Raw genomic sequence first — 21,605 nt, 5'->3', positions numbered from 1 at the left:
AAAGTGAAGCGCTGTGAATACTTTCCGGATGCAAAATAGAAATATTTCACTTACAATGAAGTGAAATAGGCTCCAACTCTCCCTGCTCAGACCCGCATTTTTTTCCAGGGCTGGACTGAAGTGCACAAACAATATGTGCCACCTTGAAAGATGGTTCTAATGCACATTTCTGCCAAGTTGAGGGATTTGGAAGAGCCCTAAATTTAGACCCATGTTCACATGTTGATTCCAAATAGTAACATTGATCAAAGTGATGACATTAAACATTCTCTTTATTTGCTGCAACATAAAAGCAAACATTAATTCTCAGAATTAACATGAAGTCCATAATTGAACAATAACAAAAGACCACCAGGTGTCGCCAAAGTGACAGTTTACGTCTTCATTTGTTGGTTAGAGTTGGCGTCACCATGATCCAGTTGTGACTTGTGGTTCTGGTGCAGGCTTTGGTTGTTGTCTTGTAGAACCAGCACCAGCTGCACTGATCGAGGAGGAGAAGGAAGAATAGGCTGGACGAGCTTGCTAGTCAGGATTTGGATCATCACGTCGGCGTCCTTCTGCTCCTTCTGCAGGTGACACACCGAGGCGAAAGACCTGAGGGGTTACCAGGGAAACATACGATAAGGACCAGAAAGGCTGAAGCAAAGAGTCAGATAAGAGCTCTCCTGCTCTACAAACCTTCTCAAGATGTTTGCGTCTGAGCTCAGAGTGGACGACATCTCGCTGAGCCAGCAAGTCAAAGTCAGAGCCAGCTGGTTCAGACTCAGACCCTCCAAACCTCCTTGAAAGACCAAACTATTCCAGCGGGACTGTAGGAGCAGAGGCAGACTACATTCAAGCCCTGAAAGTTCCAAAAGATTTAAGCTTTTTTGTGTGTACCTGCAAGAAGTTGTGCAGAACGGGCTTCACGCACACATCCAGCGGCTGCAGGCGGGAGCAGCACCCCGCAGGAATGAAGACAGGGTCTGTGGAGGCGGCGCTCAGGTCGCTCTTAAACTCATCCGTCATGTGACCTCGATAGACATCAAGCATCAGCAGGGACTTGGACTTTTTGGACGGCGGGCGGTGATGCCACACCTGCAGAGAGAGGCAGCGTAATGACATCACAGTGAGTCTACCACCAATAGACGGCGCACCTTTTGGATCCATGTGTGGAGGCGCAAGGTGTCAGTGAAGCCGCCGGGCCGCGCCTCCAGCAGCACGTTGTCTGGGAATTCTGCCGGGATGTCCATCGGCTCTCCTCGATAGAAGAGCATGGGCGTGAGGGAGGTTCCATCGGACATGGCGGACAGAACCACGTCAAAGAGCGGCATCTCGCCAGGCAAACCTAGCAGACTGAAGGCTGCTGGGTTCTGTTTGGAGAACTTGTCCACGTTCACATAGATGGTAAGTTCGTCCATGAAACCCACGCAGTGAGGAAGAAGAGCTGCGCTCTGGATCTGATGGTCACAGGAGGACAAGTCACATGACAAGCTGCTATGCTACGCTGTGGTGTATCTCAATGTCTGCACTAACTTGTGAGCAAAGAGACAGGATGAAGGTGCGGCTCTTCTCCATGACCTCCAACAACAGCTTCCTGGGCAGGTGGCCATGTTTGTTGGTCGGCTGAGGGTCATGCAACAGGAAGTCCACGACCCGCCGGTAACTCTCTGCCGCACGAGCGTTGCCTCGTGCCGCAATTTGGCCGGTGTGCAGCAACACCTCCTTGCTGACCTGCAGTTGCTGCTCACGCCGAGTCAGCACCCACATTGCCACACGCCACTCCCACTCATCGTAAGACAGGAGTTGCTCTTGCAGCAAAGGCGGCGTCACGGACGAAAGCTTCTGCAAAGAGACCATGTGGCAATCATTAGCTCTCTTGTCGGCAGCTTAAAAAGGGTGGCTGTGTTTGTTGTGACGACCTTAACTTACCGCCTTCTGTTTTTTCTCCGTCAACTCTTCAGGCGGTGGGCAGGGCCCCATGAACTTAATCGTCATGGCGGCAGGAGAGGACAAGGCGTAGGGGGCGGTGAGAGCCTTGATTGACAACTGGGGGTTGGGCTGATGGGACGACAGAAGGTGGACGGGGACGAAGGCTTTTCCTACATCTCTTGATAATGCCACACTTTAAAAAAAAAAAAAAAAGCAACAGAAAGCAATTAGTTAAAGTGCTAAAGATGCTGAAACAGCAAACAGATAAGTGACAGAAGTTACCTGTCAGAATTCTGCATTGGTGGATTGTCATCAGCGTTTAGAATGGTTTCTGAAACATCACAACATCTCATGACTTCATCTCCGAGTCACAACAACAGCAACAGAAGAAAATTTGTGTAGAAATAGTGTGTGAACATTGAAGAGCCGAAGCTGAACTGAAAAGCTGCATGAAAAACTTAACACATTGGAAAACAATAGGCTGAATGTTTTATATGGGCTGAATATTTTCATGTTGGAATGGCTTTAGTCTTTTTAGAAATGTGGAATTTACAACACAGGGGTACCTTAACTTTTGAGCACTTTAACTTAAAAGTATTCTCTCTTGTTTAATATAAAGCACTGTTTCTTAGAGCCGCAAAAAAAATATATGTGTCTCAGCTATGGTTTGTATGTTTGTACTTGGTTGTAATACACTTTTACAGCATTTGTGGCAGTAATGACATTTCAAACAAATACAAACAAAAGTCATAGAGAAGTTTAACTGCAAACATTTTGACTTAAATGGTGAAGGTGTGTTTTCATTTGCACTTGAATATTATTGACAGTCTATTTCAGAAACATATTCATTATATATGTAGTTTATTTCAGCACTACATAATTGTTATAAATGTATTTTTTGTCAGTTATTTAGAAGTCCTTTTTATGCAATGTATTTGGTTACTGCTTGTATTTGCAATCAGCCTTACCTAAGCATAAGGTTTATGTGATAAATAAATAAAAACATATTAAACTGTTTAACAGATGTTAGACAGTAAGTATGTTAGATATAATTATTGAACATGATTAGGATCAAGAATGCGAGTACTAATTCAGTGTTAAAATTTGAGCAGGCTGCTCTGTAATGGAAAAGTTGGGCTCCGAGGTCAAAAAGGTAAAGAACAGCTCCTTTAAAGGAGCTATTTGCAATTTGCTCACAGTTACATAAAAAAAGAATACAACAAGAACACCATTTACCAGGTTATGTTACCATTAGTGGTTTAACAAAACACATTTGTTTTACAATTGTCTATATTATTCACAGTGACTACGTTTATTCATGAGAAAATCTCACCGGCTCAAATAAAATGATTGGTGTTTACGGCGGTCACACGCTCTGTCTGGTCAACACGTGCACACATACAAAAGCAGTCTAAGAAAAGCAAGAACAATGTGCAGTAGGGGTGTAACGGTACACAGAAATTTCGGTCCGGTACGTACCTCGGTTCAGAGGTCAAGGTTCGGTTCATTTTCGGTACAGTAAGAAAAAAACAAAATATACATTTTTTGATTATTTATTTAACAAATTTGCTAAATCTTCCACCAAAAATATTTTGATGTGAAGTAATCGGAAACTTGGATAGGTCAATAATTCATAATAACATCGATTTTGATTCGTTTTGAGCAATGACAGTTTGAAAAAAAAAACAGCTTTGTTAATTAGACAACGTTGCAACTTGTTCTAAATTATATTTAACCTTTAAGCTTTTTTATTTCACTTTTGTTTATGTTTTTGTTTATTTTAATAGTATTTTTAGAATGTGCCATGGGCCTTTAAAACATTAGGTGTGTGCCGCAAATGGCCTCCGGGGCACACTTTTGGCACCCCTGCTATAGACATTAAAAAAATAAATCAGAGCCTGGCGACACATGCATGTTTATCATAACTCACTCGTTCTGTCTGACTCTGTCCCTGCCTCACGAATGCTGCTGTGTGCACAAATTGTCTTGTTTTAAACCCCTTCTTAACCTTGAACGTACATTGAAAATACACGCAACCTTAACTTAAAATGCCGGACATTTGAGGCATTTAAGAAACTCCACCCGGACAGCCCCGCAAAAGAGGACATGTCCGGTGAAAAGAGGAGGTATGGTCAGTCCATCATAGCCCAGTTGTTACTAGCATGATGTGTGTTGTTGTTTTTTTGAATGATTGAAACTTTTATTAGTAGATTGCACAGTACAGTATATTCCGTACAATTGACCACTAAATGCTAACACCCCAATAAGTATTTCAACCTGTTATAAGTTCATGGTGCCTCGTAGGGGTGCAACGGATCAAAAAACTCACGGATTGGATAATTTTTTTCGGATCAGCAAAAAAAAAAAAAAAAAAAAAAAAAAGACAAGACAAATAAACAGACGTTTTGCCGTTTTGTTTTGTAACACTTTTAAATTATTAAATTAAAATATATAAAATCTAGTTCAAGTGCACAAGGCATAATTTCTTCTTTTTAACATAATTAATGAAAAACAGTGCCACATAATAAGGGATTTTTCCTTTCCTCCACTGCTTGTGTCAGTGCCTGCACAAGGTGACTCTCGTAGTCACGTAGGCGTGTCTTCTCATCTCCCACTCTGCTGTGATGAAATGAGCGCTTATGGTCACATAAATCCCCTGGACCTCCACCTTTCTGTCGTGACCGCAGCAGATGACGCTCGGGATAGTTCGTCCACAACTTTTTTCCTCTCTTGCTCATAAAAATCTGACACAATCTTATCGTTGAAGTTGGTGCACGACGGGATGTCGTAATGTGGCTGAAACACTTTCAGCATGTGTTTAAAACCCTCGTTTTGCACAATGGAGTTTGCACCTATAAACACACCGATTAAATGGCACGGGGTGTTCAAGGTCCTCCGTTACTCTGCTCGCCATTACTACGCTGTGCAAAAAACAATTTTTTTTTTTTTTCATAAATCAGACCGCGGATCACGTGTGTGCCAAACTGAAGATATTGATCCGAACGGATCACGGATCAATGTTGATCCGTTGCACCACTAGTGCCTCGGTGTGCATTGTTTACAAAACGTGCGCTACTTAATATGTCCGTGTCGTTCGGTACACCTCCAAACCGAACCAAAACCCCCGTACCGAATCGGTTCAATACAAATACACGTACCGTTACACCCCTAATGTGCAGTGTTGTTGTTCTGATATCGCATATTCAATGATTGCTTACACTAACTATCCAATTTATTAGCTATTATAAGCTTGCACCCAAAGCTATTTGTGCACGCAAGTGTTACGGGTTGGTTTTAATTTCAATCCTAGTACATAATTACGAGATGAACGTTTTTGCTGGTACTGAGAAATACAGCAATAGTTTAGCCTAAAAAATTACAGTATAGTGTTAAATCGAAGAATTTTGGTGCAGGATAACGTGTACACAATACCAAACTATACAGTTGGCACCACCCGTTGGTTGAATTAGTTTTGGCATAAGAAACATAACTGAATAACTGAAAATAATGTCCTCACATTATATACAGAATGAAAACGACTTTCTCCCATAGCAGATATTAATCTTAAAATAAACCTCCATAAACAAATATGTGTGTAGTAGTCTGTCTTACTCGAGTGTGTTGACATGACGCACAGGTGTTCTGGTTGCTCAATCAGGTGAGCGGCCATCTTGTCTCCTATGTGGGTGACGTACGAACACGACAAGCACTTCAACTTCTCCTGCAGCCTGACACATACACAGGTGGAATGAGCATAGTGTCTTCTTTGACTAACAAAAGAATGCGGATTGGCTGGCTGACCGTGTGTGAATCTGAAAGATGCTGTCGTAGTGAGGCATCTTTTTGGAGATGGTGTGTTCTCTGTCAGGACACATGAAAAAAACATGCAGATGACTTAAGGACTAAAACAAAAGTATGGTGCTTGTGTGTGAGTGAGTGTGAGCGTGTGTGTGCGTGTGTGTGTGTGTGTGTGTGTGTGATTGAGTGAAAAAGATGACATGCTTACCTAATCATGTGGTTGGCATAGGCATTGGAGCAGCACGTGGTAAATGTGCACAACGAGCAGCAGACCATAGACGGGAAGTGAGCGGTGAACTTCTCGATGGACTTCAGACATTCCACACAACGACGGAAAGGACAGCTGTCGTCATCTTCATCGCTGACACAATAGGGAAAAACAAAATAAAATGTTGGAATGCAACAACAATCTTACAATGATAAATAAACAAAAGTATTGGGGCCACTATACACACACAGTTATCCAAAATGTCTTGTTCAGATAAAGAAGATTTAGGGAATAAGGACTGCAGTGAAACCTGATTGATTCATTCATTGAAAATTAACAACATTTTGCATATTTGGTTTACTTGAATGTTTGTGTGTGTACCTGCTGAGGTTGCATAACAAGTGTCTCAAACTCTCCCTCGGTTTCTTCTTGAGACTTTCCTGAGAGGGTAGGGCCTCCCCAACTTCTACCACCTGCAGCACAGGGTAGCAAAGACACTTTACTGAGCAAGAGAAACAGCCGTTATTTAAGAGTTGGAAAACAAGATAGTGTTCACACTAACCTTACAAGGGACAAGTGTTTTAGAGTGAACATCCTCACCCACTACTCCTGCAAGTGCCGAGTACATCCTGACAGTCACCTACACCCACACAAACACACTTAAAAAATGTTGTGGCGGTCTTCACATGATTAAAAAAGTACCAGGAGTACCTTGGTTCCAGGTTTGAGTCCTTTGAGTTGTGTAGGTGTGATGTGTGTGCAGTGGTGCTCCCGTTTGTGCTGCAAGCGCTCTTTGACGTACAGGAAGTGAAGACGACACTTATCACAGCCAAGTACATTTTTTTCCTGCAAAGACACACACCATAAACAGAAGGTTGAAACATCTGGAGGCTTGGGCTGGGTGATATGGCCTAAAATATAGATTGCAATATATATTGCAGTCTCCTGCAATAACACAATACATCATGACATATTATTTTTGGTATGTAAAATGATAATACAATACTTTCAAAATGGGTTACAAAGGCTATTAATTTAACTCCTGATGAATGCAGTAACATATTGCATAATTTCTAGTTGCTACTTCCTCAAAACCATTATTAATCTACTTGCTAATTTATTGTTACTTTTTGTTGTAACATGGTTCTATTTACATTACTATTTTAAATGTAATGAGCACTTATTTTTTTGTTGTTTGGATACTTAGCATTAGTTTTGGGCGATACTTCAAATTTGAATATTGATCAAAGTAGTTACAGGGAAAGTATTGGTCAAATCAATGCTGATACTGATCCTTTATATTTTGTAGATTATCAAATGAATACATTTATCACAATTATGATTAAACAAAAACAAAGGATGGTCGTTTAAAAATATCAATTAAGTATCACAAATATTTCCTATTATTGGCTTTGATTTCAACCCTTTGGTTTTTGCTCAATAAAGTCCTACTTTGTCCAGGGACTGATTTCCTGAGTTTGTAAACAATAACAAAAATGACAAAATATTTGTTTCTTCATCAAAAATATTTAGATAAACACTGTAGTATAGAGCACAAACTAATACAATACTTTGTATCATTACAATTGATATTTGTATTGATCCGCCCACCTTTGTTTAAGTTCAAAAGCTCTAGCTCAGCAGTCAGCATATGGTGTGTAGTGTAGCATGTTTAACCATTCCTCTTTCTACGGTGATGACACTTGTAAAGAAAACATACTTAATTTGCCACCATGGAGGCAAGGATTGCTGACTTAAAAGTCGCTTTGCACTGTGGAGGGATATTAGCCAAAGACGCTACATTGCATTGAGAAATTGTTCTTTTGCTTGTGGCTGTCAAATTTGCAGACAGCTAGAATGTGTCAACATTATTTGTCGCAATATAATTATAGCAATAAACTCTGTTGTGGGACAAACATATATATAATTTATATTGTATGTCGTCTATAACGTTCAACACTTAGGGTAGCATTAAAATTGTATTCATGATGTAGAGTATGGAAGTGTGAAGTGAAGTGAATTATATTTATATAGTGCTTTTCTCAAGTGACTCAAAGCGCTTTACATTGTGAAACCCAATTGTTAACATGTTTCTCCATATACTGGGTTAATGCATGCGCAGTGTTTATGGGCGGGATACTGGGTTAACGCATGCGCAGTGTTGATGGGCGGGAAGGAAAAAGTGTTTCCGGTTTTTCCTCTGTGAGGCAGTTTATTAAAAGTTCTGAACCGGAATAGACATCGTGTTTATTCACCTGTATTTAACATTGGTAGCAGAGGATGGTTGAGGATGGCTGCAAACTATAAAATGCCACCGAGGTTTGACGAGTCCAAGCCCTACGAGTGCTGGAAAAATTAAGTTAACATTTGGATGCGGGTTACAGAACTCAATAAGAAAAAGCAAGTACTGGCTGTGGCTTTGGGACTTGAAGGGAGAGCCAGAGAAATCGCAATGGAGATATCTGCGGAGGAGTTGGACAATGACAACGGTATGAAGGCATTATTTGCAAAACTGGATGACGTTTTCCTAAAAGAGGAAAAGGATCGCGCATACGAAGCGTACACATACTTCGACCGCATCACCAAAAAGTTCTGTTTCAATGGTGGACTATATTATTGACTTCGAACAGCGCTACAACCAGATGAAAATGTACCATATGACACTCCCTGATGCGGTGTTAGCCTTTAAACTTCTTGACACAGCCTCCCTCGATGAGAAAGACAGGCAGCTAGCACTGACTGCTAACACGGAGCTAAGCTTCTCGTCAATGAAGTCAGCTCTCGGGCACGTCAAGCGAGATACAACTGAACCAGGATGCAGCTTTCCTCACAGAACAGCCAGAATGGAGAGGAAGACGGAACACACCGTTTCAACGTGGACAACAAAGATCGGTGACGCCATTACCGGGTACAAACCCACTGGATAAGTACGGTAAACGATCACAATGTGCCGTGTGTCAAAGCACATGCCACTGGGCAAAGGACTGCCCCGCACAAAAAGCACGAACAAGTAAGATTGACTGAAAATGACAATTTGGATGACGTTAATATCACGCTGTTAACAAATGATCCCCAGTCTAAAGCTGAGATTTTTATAACCTAAGCAGCAGGCCCAGCAATCATAGACACCGCCTGCACTCGCACAGTGTGTGGAGAAAAGTGGCTTGAAAGTTTTATAGATAATCTCAATGAAAAGCAGGTAAATAAGCTCAGAAGTACAGAAAGGTCTAGCAACCGACGGTTTCGTTTTGGAGATGGAAATGTGATTCATTCCACCAGAAAAGTGCATCTACTTGCTAAAATAGGATGGACAAAGTGTAACATTGAGGCAGAAGTTGTCAAAGTCTATATTCTACTCCTGCTGAGTAAACATCATTAAAAAAGGCAGGAACTATGTTAGACATAGAAAACGACAGGGCAGTGATGTTTAAGCAGCAGATACCTCTTCAGTTTACCAGCTTAGGCCACTACTGTGTTGACATAAGAGACAAAGATGACATGGAATGTCAGATTCAAGATTTATTTGCTGATGATGAAGTCCTGATTGTAACAAAATATATCCAATATTGAGAAGAACAAGGTCCTCCTCAAACTTCACAATTTGGCCATGCATCAGCAGATTGCCTGCATAGGCTAATTCAAAGTTCAGGGAACAAAGACAGGGTCTGTCTCAATATTTTGCAACAAATAGTGGATGCATGTGACACGTGCCAAAGATATAGGAAGACAAAGCCCGAGCCCGCTGTTGGTTTGCCTCTTGCTTCGGAATACAATGAAACTGTGGCGGTGGACCTACACAAGCTTGAGTCAGGCATTTGGTATTTACATATAATGGACCATTTCACACATTTCAGCGCTGGAAATATTGTGAAAACCAAGAAATCTTCTGTAATTGTCAACTCTTTCATCCACACATGAATAAGTGTCCATGGTCCTCCCAAAAAGCTCTTCAGTGACAACAGTGGAGAATTTAACAATAAAGAGTTCAGCGACATGGCAGAAAACTTCAATATCGAGATCAAGACAACCGCAAGATACAGCCCATGGAGGGACGGACTGTTGGAACGTCATAATCAGACACTCACAAACATTGTCCAGAAAGTTAAACAGGAAAAAGATTGTGACTAGAGCACTGCCTTGGACTGGGCCTTAATGGCTAAGAACTGCATGCACAGTGTACATGGTTATAGTCCACATCAACTGGTATTTGGTCAAAATCCTAACCTTCCCAATGTATTGTTAAATGAGCTACCTGCACTAGAGGGCACTACAGTGAGCACAAGAGTAGGAGAACACATATCAGCTTTGCATGCCTCAAGGAAAGCTTTCAATGAAGTTGAATGTTAAGAGAGGATAAGAAGGGCATTAAGAAAACATCTTAGATACACAGATTAAAAATATGAGACAGGAGAAAAGGTTTACTATAAACGAGGAGATAGTGCAGAGTGGAAGGGACCAGGAGTGGTGATTGCTCAAGATGGAGCTGTTGTGTTTGTAAGACATGGAGGTATTCTAGTTAGAGCTCATCACTCACGACTTAATAAGGTGCACACACAGATTAAAGACAGGGAATGTACACAAAGTAATGGTCACACTGAAACAGGATGTGAAAAACATTAAGAGAAAATAACCGTTGATAGTGACACAGATGCTTTACACAGACCAACATGTAGCTCAGATAATGAAAAAAACAGACGGTGAAAGTGAACATGACAGTGATGGAGAGGGAAACACAAGTGAAGGTGTAATTCACAGTGATGCACCTCAAATGAATCACAGTGCCTGTGATAATCTTGTCCCAGCTTCTAATGTGAAGTTAAAAACAGGAGAGATTGTAACTTTCATTAAAAGAGATACAAGTGTAACATGTCAGGCTAAAGTACCCAGTAGAGCAGGTAAAGCAACGGGAACCTATAAAAACTGGTATAATGTGCAGCATATTGAGCCTGATGGCAGTACTGGACTAAAAGAGGCTGTTGACATGTCATGTGTAAAGCATCTTAACACTGAGTCAGGAGTCAGGGAGGCTGATGTACTCATAACAAAATACTAGGGGTGTAACGGTACGTGTATTTGTATTGAACCGTTTCGGTACGAGGGTGTATCGAACGAGTTTGTAAACTAAAGTCTTAAGCTGCTCTGCAGCTGCCTCTGAGCAGTGAGCACTCAGCATTGTCCCGCCAGCACAACCATCTGATTGGTTGCATACAAAGCCAATCAGCAGTGCGTTGACCTTCTAGAAACTTAAACTGCAGCTCAGCTCTCTCATAGTTTTGGGTTGAGGTGAACGCTAATTAGCTTTTAGCGTTACGTTAGCTCATTTTGCTGTGCGTGTGTGCGTGCGTGTGTGTGTGCGTGTGTTTGTGTGCGTGCGTGTGTGTGTGTGTATAATAAGTCAACTACAGGCTTCCCAAATGCTGTAATAAATGAAGCATGATGAGTTGACTTGAAAATGTTTAATGTTGCATTTTTTATATGTAGAAGAAAGGTTTTGTCATTTTATTTAATCAAAGCAACAACTTGAGACAGTTTAATGTTGATTAACGTGGGTAGAATTATTATAGTGTTCCCAATGTTAAAAGGATAAAGCCATTGTTTATGTTAAAAGGATAAAGCCATTGTTTACAAATTTGGTAAATAAATAACCCAAAAATGTATATTTTGTTTTTTTCTTACTGTACCGAAAATGAACCGAACCGTGACCTCTAAACCGAGGTACGTACCGAACCGAAATTTTTGTGTACCGTTACACCCCTACAAAATACATATTATTTGATGCAGCCAAACAGGCAGGGATAGAAAGCTGGAAAAGCAATAATGTTTTTGAAGAGACTGAAAATACAGGACAAAAGTGTATCTACACTAGGTGGGTCTGTAGTCTCAAAGAAAGTGACATTGGTATTGTACCCAAAGCCAGACTTGTAGCAAGGGGATTTGAAGAACTTAATTTAAAACATTTACAAAAAGATTCACCAACCTGTGCTTCTGAATCTCTAAGGCTATTGCTAAATGTAATTTGTCAAAATCATTGGAAAGTCCATTCTATGGACATCAAGTCTGCCTTTTTACAGGGTATGGAGTTGTCGAGAGACATTTATGTCAACACTCCTCCAGAAGCTAACTGTGAGGGGGTTATTTGGAAACTAAAGAAGTGTGTGTATGGGCTTGCTGATGCATCTTTTTATTGGTACAACAAGGTGAAGGAAATCATGCTGAGCACAGGTGGTAAAGTGTCACAGGTAGACCCAGCAGTATTTTATTGGCTGGATGATGAAAACATAGTGACGGGTGTACTCGCATGTCATGTAGATGATTTTTTGTGGCCAGACTCATCAAACTTTTCAGAAAAACTGATCCCTAAACTGAAGTCTGGGTTACAAGTGGGATGCGAGGAACATGACAATTTCTGCTATTTGGGAATGGATATTAAAACTGTTAATGATTCTGTAAAGTTGCATCAGCACAGCTACATTGAAAGTCTGCACCCCATTCACTTACAGCCAGTCCGTGCTCTAGAAAGAGATGCTCCTCTTAATGAAACAGAAAAAGAACAACTCAGATCAAAAATAGGACAGATACTGTGGGTTGCAAAACAGACAAGACCTGATGTAATGTTTGATTCTTGTGGTCTGGCATCTAGTCTAGAGAATGCGACTGTGCAATCAATTCACAATGCTAATAAGTTAGTTCGTAAACTGAAAGCTGAAAAAGTGACTTTAAAATTTCAACATTTTAATCCTTTAAACCAGTGGTTCTTAACCAGGGTTCAATTGAACCTTAGGGGTTCGGTGAGTCGACCTCTGGGGTTCGGCGGAGATCAAAACACACCCGACTCATCGCGTAAATCCAAATTTCTCCCTGTTGGCAACAGCTGATTGATTTGCAGGTGTGTAATTTGTTGTGAGTTTATGCACTGTCTTAGTTTTGTTTGAACAAGGTGATGTTCATGCACGGTTCATTTTGTGCACCAGTAAAAAAAAACATGGTAACACTTTAGTATGGGGAACATATTCACCATTAATTAGTTGCTTATTAACATGCAAATTAGTAACATATTGGCTCTTAACCAGTCATTATTAAGTACTAATTAATGCCTTATTCGGCATGGGCTTATTATAACCCTAACCCTCTAACCCTGACTCTAACCCTAACCAAATAACTCTAAATTTAGTCTTTATTACTTAGAATATGTTACCCTAGTGTCCAAATAACTCTAAATTAAGTTTTTGTTACTTAGAATATGTTCCCCATACTAAAGTCTTACCAAAAACATACAACTTTGTCTTGAATTTGAAGAAAAAACAAAAAAACATTTTATTTTTCAATAAAGAAGGGTTCGGTGAATGCGCATATGAAACTGGTGGGGTTTCGTACCTCCAACAAGGTTAAGAATCACTGCTTTAAACCTAACTGTATTCAGCAATGCTTCATTAGGAAATCTTCCATATGGAGGTACAAAAGGGGGCATCACCCTTGATGCTTTTGAAAGCATTGAGTGAAGGACAATGGGTTCTTACCTAAGTCTATTGTATTGTTTCTGTTGTTTAAAAAGACATGTATTTGTTCTCAAGAAACATGTGCTATTTAATTTATATTTATTTATAAAAGATAGGGAGATTCTTAACATGTTTCTCCATATACTGGGTTAATGCATGCGCAGTGTTTATGGGCGGGATACTGGGTTAACGCATGGGCAGTGTTGATGGGCAGGAAGGAAAAAGTGTTAACGTTTTTTCCTCTGTGAGGCAGTTTATTAAAAATTGTGACCCGAAATAGACGTTGTGTTTATTCACCTGTATTTAACACCAATAACTAAGTTACATTTAAAACCAGCGTGGGTGGCACTGGGAGTAGGTGGGTAAAATATCTTGCCCAAGGACACAACAGCAGTCACTAGGATGGTTTAAGCGGGGATCGAACCTGCAACCCTCAAGTTGCTGGCACGGTCGCTCTACCAACCGAGCCATACCGCCCAAGCATGTTATAAACATAAATCACTTCATAAATGTTTTCATCACAGCACTTAATGAAAGAAAGTTTGCTTAATTCACTTCGATGTACAAACAGTTTGAGATGTGATGCAGCTGAGGCGTGTGTGTATACCTGATGTTTGGCAAAGTGCTGCTGGTAGCAGGAACTGCTCTTTAGGACTCTCAGACAGTAAGGACACATGAGGTTTTTGGTGTCCGCGTGAACTTCCTCAAAGTGATTCCACACGTCTGAGTAAAACGACGACCTGAAGTCACACACCTAAAATACACAGGGGTCAACACATGCACATTGTAGAGAGTGCTCTTTCAGACATTTGACTTTGTGTGTGTGTGTGTGTGTGTGTGTGTGTGTGTCACACCTGGCAGATGTAGGGCATCTCTCCTACTTTATGAGTGGTCTTTAAATGCATCAACAAGGATGGTTCACTGACAAAATCAAGTTCACAGATCTTGCACTTTGCTGCAACACAAACACAGGATTGTTTGCTTGTTGCATACTAGTTTGTGCGTCTGTGAGAGAGAGACTAACCAGTGGACTCGTACTGAGTGTGGACGGCATCCATGTGGCACTGCAGCATCAACAGAGAGCTGAAGTGACGGAAACAGTGAGGACAAGAGGACACAGCGTCCATCTTGGTGGCGTGCAGCTTCATGTGCGACATCAACCTGAAAAATGATGCGGAGCAAAGAGGATCCAGTTACAGAATGTTGAAGAGTAAAGACATCGATGGGGATTTCAAGTGTGTGTATATCTGACTTGATGTTGTTGGGTAGTGTCTCATGACAGTGGATGCAGCGATAAGGTCCCACGTGTCTGGCTCCATGCAAGTGTTCAGCCAAGTGGCGACGTCCCACGTCACATCCATAGTAGAAGTCATCAACCATGATGAAAAGCTTGCAAGGATGGGCTTCTGGTTCTTCCTGGATGAGCCTGGGGGTACTGGGAGCGGAGGGGCTTGACAACTGATCTGGGAGCACATCATCAGAGAGGCAGGGCGTCTGGTGGAGCGGCGAGGTAACGTCAACCTGAGGGACAAGGACATCATGTTTCTTATATCTTAAAACAAGTTTGTACCTTGATATGTTCATGGCAAACACACTGACAGAGGAGGCGACTTTGTGAGTCCTGGAAACTTTGTTGGCCTTCTCCTTGTGCCTCCGGTGTTTCTTCCTCCTTTGCTGTTGCTGTTGTTTCTTCAGCTTCTGCAGACTCTCTGTGATAATTGGACTGCACAGCTGGGAAGGCGGGGGAGACAGTAGGTTCATTTGATGTCTGTTTCTCTTGTACTCAGAGGGATCTCAGCTTAGACTTACACATATGAACCCTCGCAGCTCTACACTCAGTTTGTAGTGAGAGGAGCATACCGGACACTTTAAAGGACGGTCGGTACCTAAAAATACACACACATACCCACCCACACACAATTTTTGTCAGAAACAAGAACATGCTACATGATAAATTGGTCAACGACAATAAATGGTGAAAAATATTATTTTATGTTCCTATCAGACATCTTGAAGCAATGGAAGCTTAATAGTATTGACCACCAGAAGGTGAAATCAATCCAGGCTCAACTACTGATTAGAGAGCCTGCCACAGTAATCAAAATAAATGCCATGTTTACACTGCACACCAAATCTGATTTTGTTGACGTTAAGTGACACAGATCTGATTTTTTTTCCTTCAAACCTGATCTTTTCACATCAGATTTACTCCACATCGAGAGGTAGTCCTGAATCCGATTAGAATCTGATCTTTTCAAAAGGAATTCAGTCCAAACACAATGCAACCATTTTGTGTTTTTTTCATCAGCTTTCGGCGAGCTATGTCGCTCATGTGTGCCGGGAAAGACGCAGTCGCCAGTGGAAGTGGATATTTCATCACAACATCCAGTTTCAGTGGGCAAAGTCTATTCATGACGACCAAATTTGTGGTGCATCCCTTGTCAATAGTGCGCCAATAATAGGCTACATGTTATCTATTCATATATACTTTGATTCTGAGAAATAGCGATTGTTGAAATGAATGGTAGACGGTAAATAGGTTGTACTTGTATAGCGCTTTTCTACCCCTTTTTAAAAGGAGCCCAAAGCGCTTTGACAGTATTTCCGCATTCGCCCATTCACACACACATTCACACACTGACGGCGGGAGCTGCCATGTAAGGCGCTCACCAGGACCCATCAGGAGCAAGGGTGAAGTGTCTTGCCCAAGGACACAACGGATGTGACTAGGATTGTAGAAGGTGGGGATTGAACCAGTAACCCTAAGATTGCTGGCACAGCCACTCTACCAACTCGCATTTGCTTACATGCGAGTTGAAAAATGAAGCTCACGTAGATTCACGCTGATGTCCGTGTCTCCTCTACTAAACTACCACAAAAAGATTAGAACCCTACCAAATATATTACACTATATACTTTAATTTATTTTCGCGTGAAAAAACACACATTTTCAAGGTGTGACGACTCATATTTGAGTTTGTAGTAGTAGCGACTTCCTCTAGGTCAACTTCCTTTGTTTTCATTTTATTTGCAGAGTAAAAAGTCAGCTGGAAAAAATCTGATTAAAAAAAAATCTGATTTGGGCCACTTTGACCTGCAGTGTAAACATTGTCAAAAGGAACAAGAATGAGACATTTAGGGAGTGCAGTCGTTCCTTACCACATTGTGCTTCACTTCATAGCATATTTTTGTTTTGTTTATTTTTAGTAAATTCTACAATATTTTGCCGTAAATTAAGCATTTTCAAGAACAAAAATGGCTAAATGGACCAAAAATATCAACACTACAGTAGTATTGGCCACTAGATGAGACCAAATCAATCAGAGAACGCTTGTTCAGTGCTGTGGCCACTGATTGGCTCAGCTTCAAACAGCATTACTATATTGAAATAAAAGTGTTTAAATGTGACAAAAGGGTGGTATTTTATGGCTAGAGGGCACTCATGATGTTGAAAAAGCTATTAAGAAGGTAATAAACAGTTCTATAATGCTCGAGCTATGAAAATATTTGATTTATAATAAAAGATTCCTACATCGCAGGAAATATTTTATCGCGGTCAGGTCTGGAACTAATTAACAGCAGTGAATGCAAGATTAGTGTAATTACAGAGTAATAAAAATAAAGTTTTCCACCAGCTGAAAAAAAGTAAAATGTTAAGACAAACCTCTGGGTATAAAATTTTTGGAAGCTGCAGGTCTGCTCGTGATGTTGGCAGTAGAGGAATCGAGCTGAGGCTTCTGGGTAATGCTGTTCAACTTGTGTTCATTAAGAACTTTTTGAGCAGCTTCACCCGAGACCACACCTGGACCACAAACACATAAGACAGCTAGGTCATATAGGTTGTTGTGCCGATGCTCATGAATATGGACAACGACAGGCGTACCTGTGATGATGAGGGTGGGATCAGACGCAGGTGGCGCGATAGCGGCAGAAGGCATCACGTGAACCGTGACGAAGCCGCTGCATGTCCCGCCAGGATGAAAGTGCAGCTTCAACTTTGTAGTGCCCCCTGTAGGAGAGCGGTACACTTATTTACACGCTGCCTATACAAGATGTCACGTTTGACAGGAAGTTAACCAGCAACCAATGACTGATGGGCACTAACCCGCAGGGTGGACATGGCAACCATTGACGAAGAAGCTGAGAAGAGCGTCTGATGACTGAAACACATGAAATAAAAAACACAGAAGAGGAAGGTTACAAGATAATGGACAAATGTGTTGAAGGCAGAGTGTGTGAAGTTACAAAAGCAGAATCACCTTTATTGTGTTGTTGAGTGTGGAGGGGCTGCAGCTGTTGACCGACAGCACTGGGATGGGGATGACTGTTATTGGCGGGGGGGCATCTTCCACATCTACACTCTCCTCTGCGGGAACACAAACTGGCTGATAAGTATGCTGCTGACATTTTTAGAACACCTGCAGTGTGGTCAGCTGACCCAAAATGTTCACCTTTGTCAAGCAACTCTGTCTTTTCTTCCTCATCATATTCCATCAGTGAGTCGAAATCACCAACCATGGACTCCATCGTCTGCCCATCAAAGATGTGATATAGATATGTGTCATCAGAAAATTAATATTGATCAGCACCAGAGCTCAATATACTAAATTAATTTAACTAAATCAATATAATCTGTCAACGACTTGACAGTATTTCAGTCTGCAAAATATATAATCGAATATATTCACAAAAAGTAAAGTTCCAGCAATAAAAGTGGCATACATTTAAAAAAATAGATGTTTTTGTCTATGCCCTAAAACAGGGGTCGGGAACCTTTTTGGGTGAGAGAGCCATGAAAGCCAAATATTTCAAAATGTATTTCCGTGAGAGCCACATAATATTTTTTAACACTGAATACAACTAAATGCGTGCATTTTAAAGTAAAACCAACATTTTTTGAGTATAATAAGTCTCTTATTTTTTTGATAACATTGTTATTCAAAAAGTTAACCAATAATAAATACAATAGCTTCTTACCATTAAATGCGACATCTTGAACAGGTGCGACAGAAAACGGATGGTTGGATAAAAATGCATGAGAATGTTTTATAATTTGAACGTTATTTTTAACACTGTGATTACCAGCGGAATTATTCATTACTTAACGTGTTAAACAATGTCAGTTAAGTTTTATCTGAGAGCCAGATGCAGTCATCAAGAGAGCCGCATCTGGCTCTAGAGCCATAGGTTCCCTACCCCTGCCCTAAACAATTAATTAGTAAATTGTTCCACAATGTATTATTATTTTACGCTTAATTATTAAATATATTAATGTCCATGAATGCTAATGTATGTTGTTATTGGCTTGCTAGAACAAATACTATAAATACTTCACCACGTAACGTAACAGAGTGCTTTAGCTCAAGCTAATGAAATATAATACATTAAAGTGACCAAGCTAAGCTAGGTGGTTAAAATGTTACAAAGTTAACTACAGTGCGCTCATCATACAACGTGTGCCAAATAAATGTGATTAATGAATGTTAATGTACGTTCTATTACATTTTGTCAAAAAGGAGCCACTGTAAACAAGCTATACCAATGTGTCCCCCCCCCCCTCCGCCTCCCTCCTTCTCAACCGGCTGCCTATGCTAACCGGCTAACCAGCTAGCACAGCATCTAAACTGCTACAACTCTTGGAAAATGACCGTTTAAAAAAGTGAACCATAATTTTGCTTACCTTTTCTTCAGCTTTAAAGTTTGGAATAAAGTCTTATTTGAGTGAGATTCTTACTGCAAAGTGCCGTCTTTTCCAAAAACAAGGCAAGAAAGTGAGCTTTGACAAGTAGCTAGCGGCTAGCAGTTAGCAGCAGGCACGCTGGCTGAGGCTCTCATGGCTGCTGGCTCTCTACTTCCGCTCCTGCTCCTGCTGGGCGGGGCTACCGTAGCCCACAGAGCTAGGCTAACAGCTAAACACCATTTACACTAGTTTTAATGGATTAAAACATATATTTTGAGTGGCATTAACATGTGTCTGCGGGGAGAAGAACATGTATAAAAGAGTACTGCGCTACACTATACACAATGTCAGCGTCTCAACCCGCTCCATTGTCAATATTGAATCCGAGTTATACAATGAGCTAACTGTGATTAGCATGTAAACATTCATCCATCCAGCGCTTATAAAACTACATCCTAGAGTGACTCAGACTAAAAGCTTCCATTGGTTTGTAACGTTATTTCCCTGTAATTTAAAACATTTGTATGCACGTACAACACTTAAGACCTTCAGTATATCAGTATGTGGAATTAAATTATGGAATGGATTAAGCAAAGCGATCAAACAATGTACTAATATGATCCACTTCAAGAAACTCTTCAAACTTAAAGTGTTTACAAAGTACAAAGAAGAAGAACCATGACAAACATTCTCAATTTATTTCATCGATCCATTCATTCATTCTCAAAATAATCTCTACTTATCTCATCATATGAAATATGATTTACTCCACCAATTATTATTACGCTTACCAAGTTTGGTGAGCGCAGGAGTGAGAAGAGGTTTTAAATTGATAAGCGCCCCGGCGGCAATTCAAGGAAATACGGTATAAACATTAAAAACAGAGAAGTAGCTGACATAGAGGGTGTCAGGTAATGGACGGTTATTATCTATTGCTGTATGGGGAGTGATTATACAGCTGGATGGAGTGCGAAATGAAGGAGTTCTTGAATCGCACAGTGCGGGAAGGAAGCTGAAGGAGCCTGTTGGAGTATGAACTGCCTTAAGGCATGCGGTAAAAGTAAACATGCGCTAATTATTTTAAAACCTTTTTACTCCGGCACTTACCAAAGGCACGCAGTAAAAATTTGAGTGTGATGTAAGCTTGGACCTTAAATCCTACTGAATAGCTCTTAATGTTCTTCCCTTTATGCGATTTCAAATTACCGGTATTGAAATCAGCCTCCCTTGATTGGCAACACTAAATGGTCCCTATACACACTATAGTGTGTGAATGTGAGTGTGAATGTTGTCTATCTGTGTTGGCCCTGTGATGAGGTGGCGACTCATCCAGGGTGTACCCCGCCCTTCGCCTGAGAGCAGCTGAGATATAGGCACCAGTGCCGCCCACGACCCCAAAGGGAATTAGCAGTAGAAAATTGATGGATGGATGGAAATCGGCCTCCTCCATTTTGAAAATGATGACAGGGGAAGTGTCACTCGTGACGTCACGTCACGAGTTTGACCAGGCGGTAATACTAGGCATGCGCTAATTATTTTGCGAAGCGAGTTTGACCCGGCAGTAATTCAAGGCAGGTGCATACTATATGTCCTGTGGCAATTCAAGGAAATACGTTAAACTATTATTATTATCCAGCCATCCTTTTTTCTACCGCTTAGTCCCTTTAGGATTTGCGGGGGGCGCTGGCGCCTATCTCAGCAACAATCGGGCGGAAGGCGGTGTACACCCTGAACAAGTCGCCACCTAATCGCAGGGCCAACACAGATAGACAACATTCACACTCACAGACTAGAGCCAATTTAATGTTGCCAATCAACCTATCCCCAGGTGCATGTCTTTGGAAGTGGGAGGAAGCCGGAGTACCCGGAGGGAACCCACGCAGTCACGGGGAGGACATGCAAACTCCACACAGAAAGATCCTAAGCCTGGGATTGAACCCAGGACTGCAGGACCTTCGTATTGTGAGGCAGACGCACTAACCCCTCTTCCACCGTGATTATTTATTTATTTATTTATTTTTATTGTGATTACTTATGGAGTATATTGTGAATAAATTGAGAACAGGAAGTAAACAGAAAGTTTTAGCAACTGTTATGTAAAAGAAAAGGGGTAGGATTTACTAAGCTCTGCTTCTTCCTACTCCTTTTCGAACATGTTGAAAAGAAAACTGGAAAATTGTGATGTATCATGTTGTATGCTTGCATGTTCGAAATAAACTCAAACTCAACTCATTATGAGTTCACATTAAAAATACATGCAAGTTCAAGACTTATCTGTAAAATTTAGATATTATCCATAACAAGTAAATACAGGTTATATAAATACATTGTTAAATATATTGCCATTACAGGTGCCAATACAATACTTTTCGTTTGACATTTTTGAGATGCTTTAACTTTATGTTGTCATTTTAATTGTTGGTCGTATTTATAATAATAAAACATAACTGTATGCAAATATTCGTTTGAACTTCCATTATAGATTGTGAACAATTATGAGCACGCATTTTTA

At 40.8% G+C, this 21,605-nt stretch overlaps 1 protein-coding gene across 1 annotated transcript; it reads right to left on the bottom strand.

The window, feature by feature from the left end:
• Positions 1 to 254: 254 nt before the first annotated feature.
• Positions 255 to 19,274, bottom strand: pogza (pogo transposable element derived with ZNF domain a). The gene is made up of 25 exons (XM_061908553.1): positions 19,094 to 19,274; positions 17,865 to 17,943; positions 17,673 to 17,779; positions 17,519 to 17,573; positions 17,297 to 17,422; positions 17,078 to 17,215; positions 15,223 to 15,299; positions 15,013 to 15,144; positions 14,666 to 14,934; positions 14,438 to 14,574; positions 14,268 to 14,368; positions 14,021 to 14,167; positions 6,629 to 6,763; positions 6,480 to 6,557; positions 6,299 to 6,390; positions 5,918 to 6,070; positions 5,713 to 5,772; positions 5,524 to 5,639; positions 2,194 to 2,242; positions 1,912 to 2,104; positions 1,516 to 1,824; positions 1,137 to 1,439; positions 880 to 1,077; positions 679 to 809; positions 255 to 594 (listed from the first exon to the last, which is right to left on the bottom strand). Exons 2-25 carry the CDS (start codon positions 17,938 to 17,940, stop codon positions 375 to 377), a joined length of 3,402 nt encoding a protein of 1,133 aa, XP_061764537.1. The 5' UTR covers positions 17,941 to 17,943; positions 19,094 to 19,274; the 3' UTR covers positions 255 to 374.
• Between the last annotated feature and the right edge of the window lie 2,331 nt (positions 19,275 to 21,605).

Source organism: Nerophis ophidion, linkage group LG08, assembly GCF_033978795.1.
Source record: "Nerophis ophidion isolate RoL-2023_Sa linkage group LG08, RoL_Noph_v1.0, whole genome shotgun sequence".
NCBI classification, from domain to species: Eukaryota; Metazoa; Chordata; class Actinopteri; order Syngnathiformes; family Syngnathidae; genus Nerophis; species Nerophis ophidion.
The sequence above is the reverse complement of the archived record's forward strand: the minus strand, read 5'-3'. Positions and strand labels throughout refer to the sequence as shown.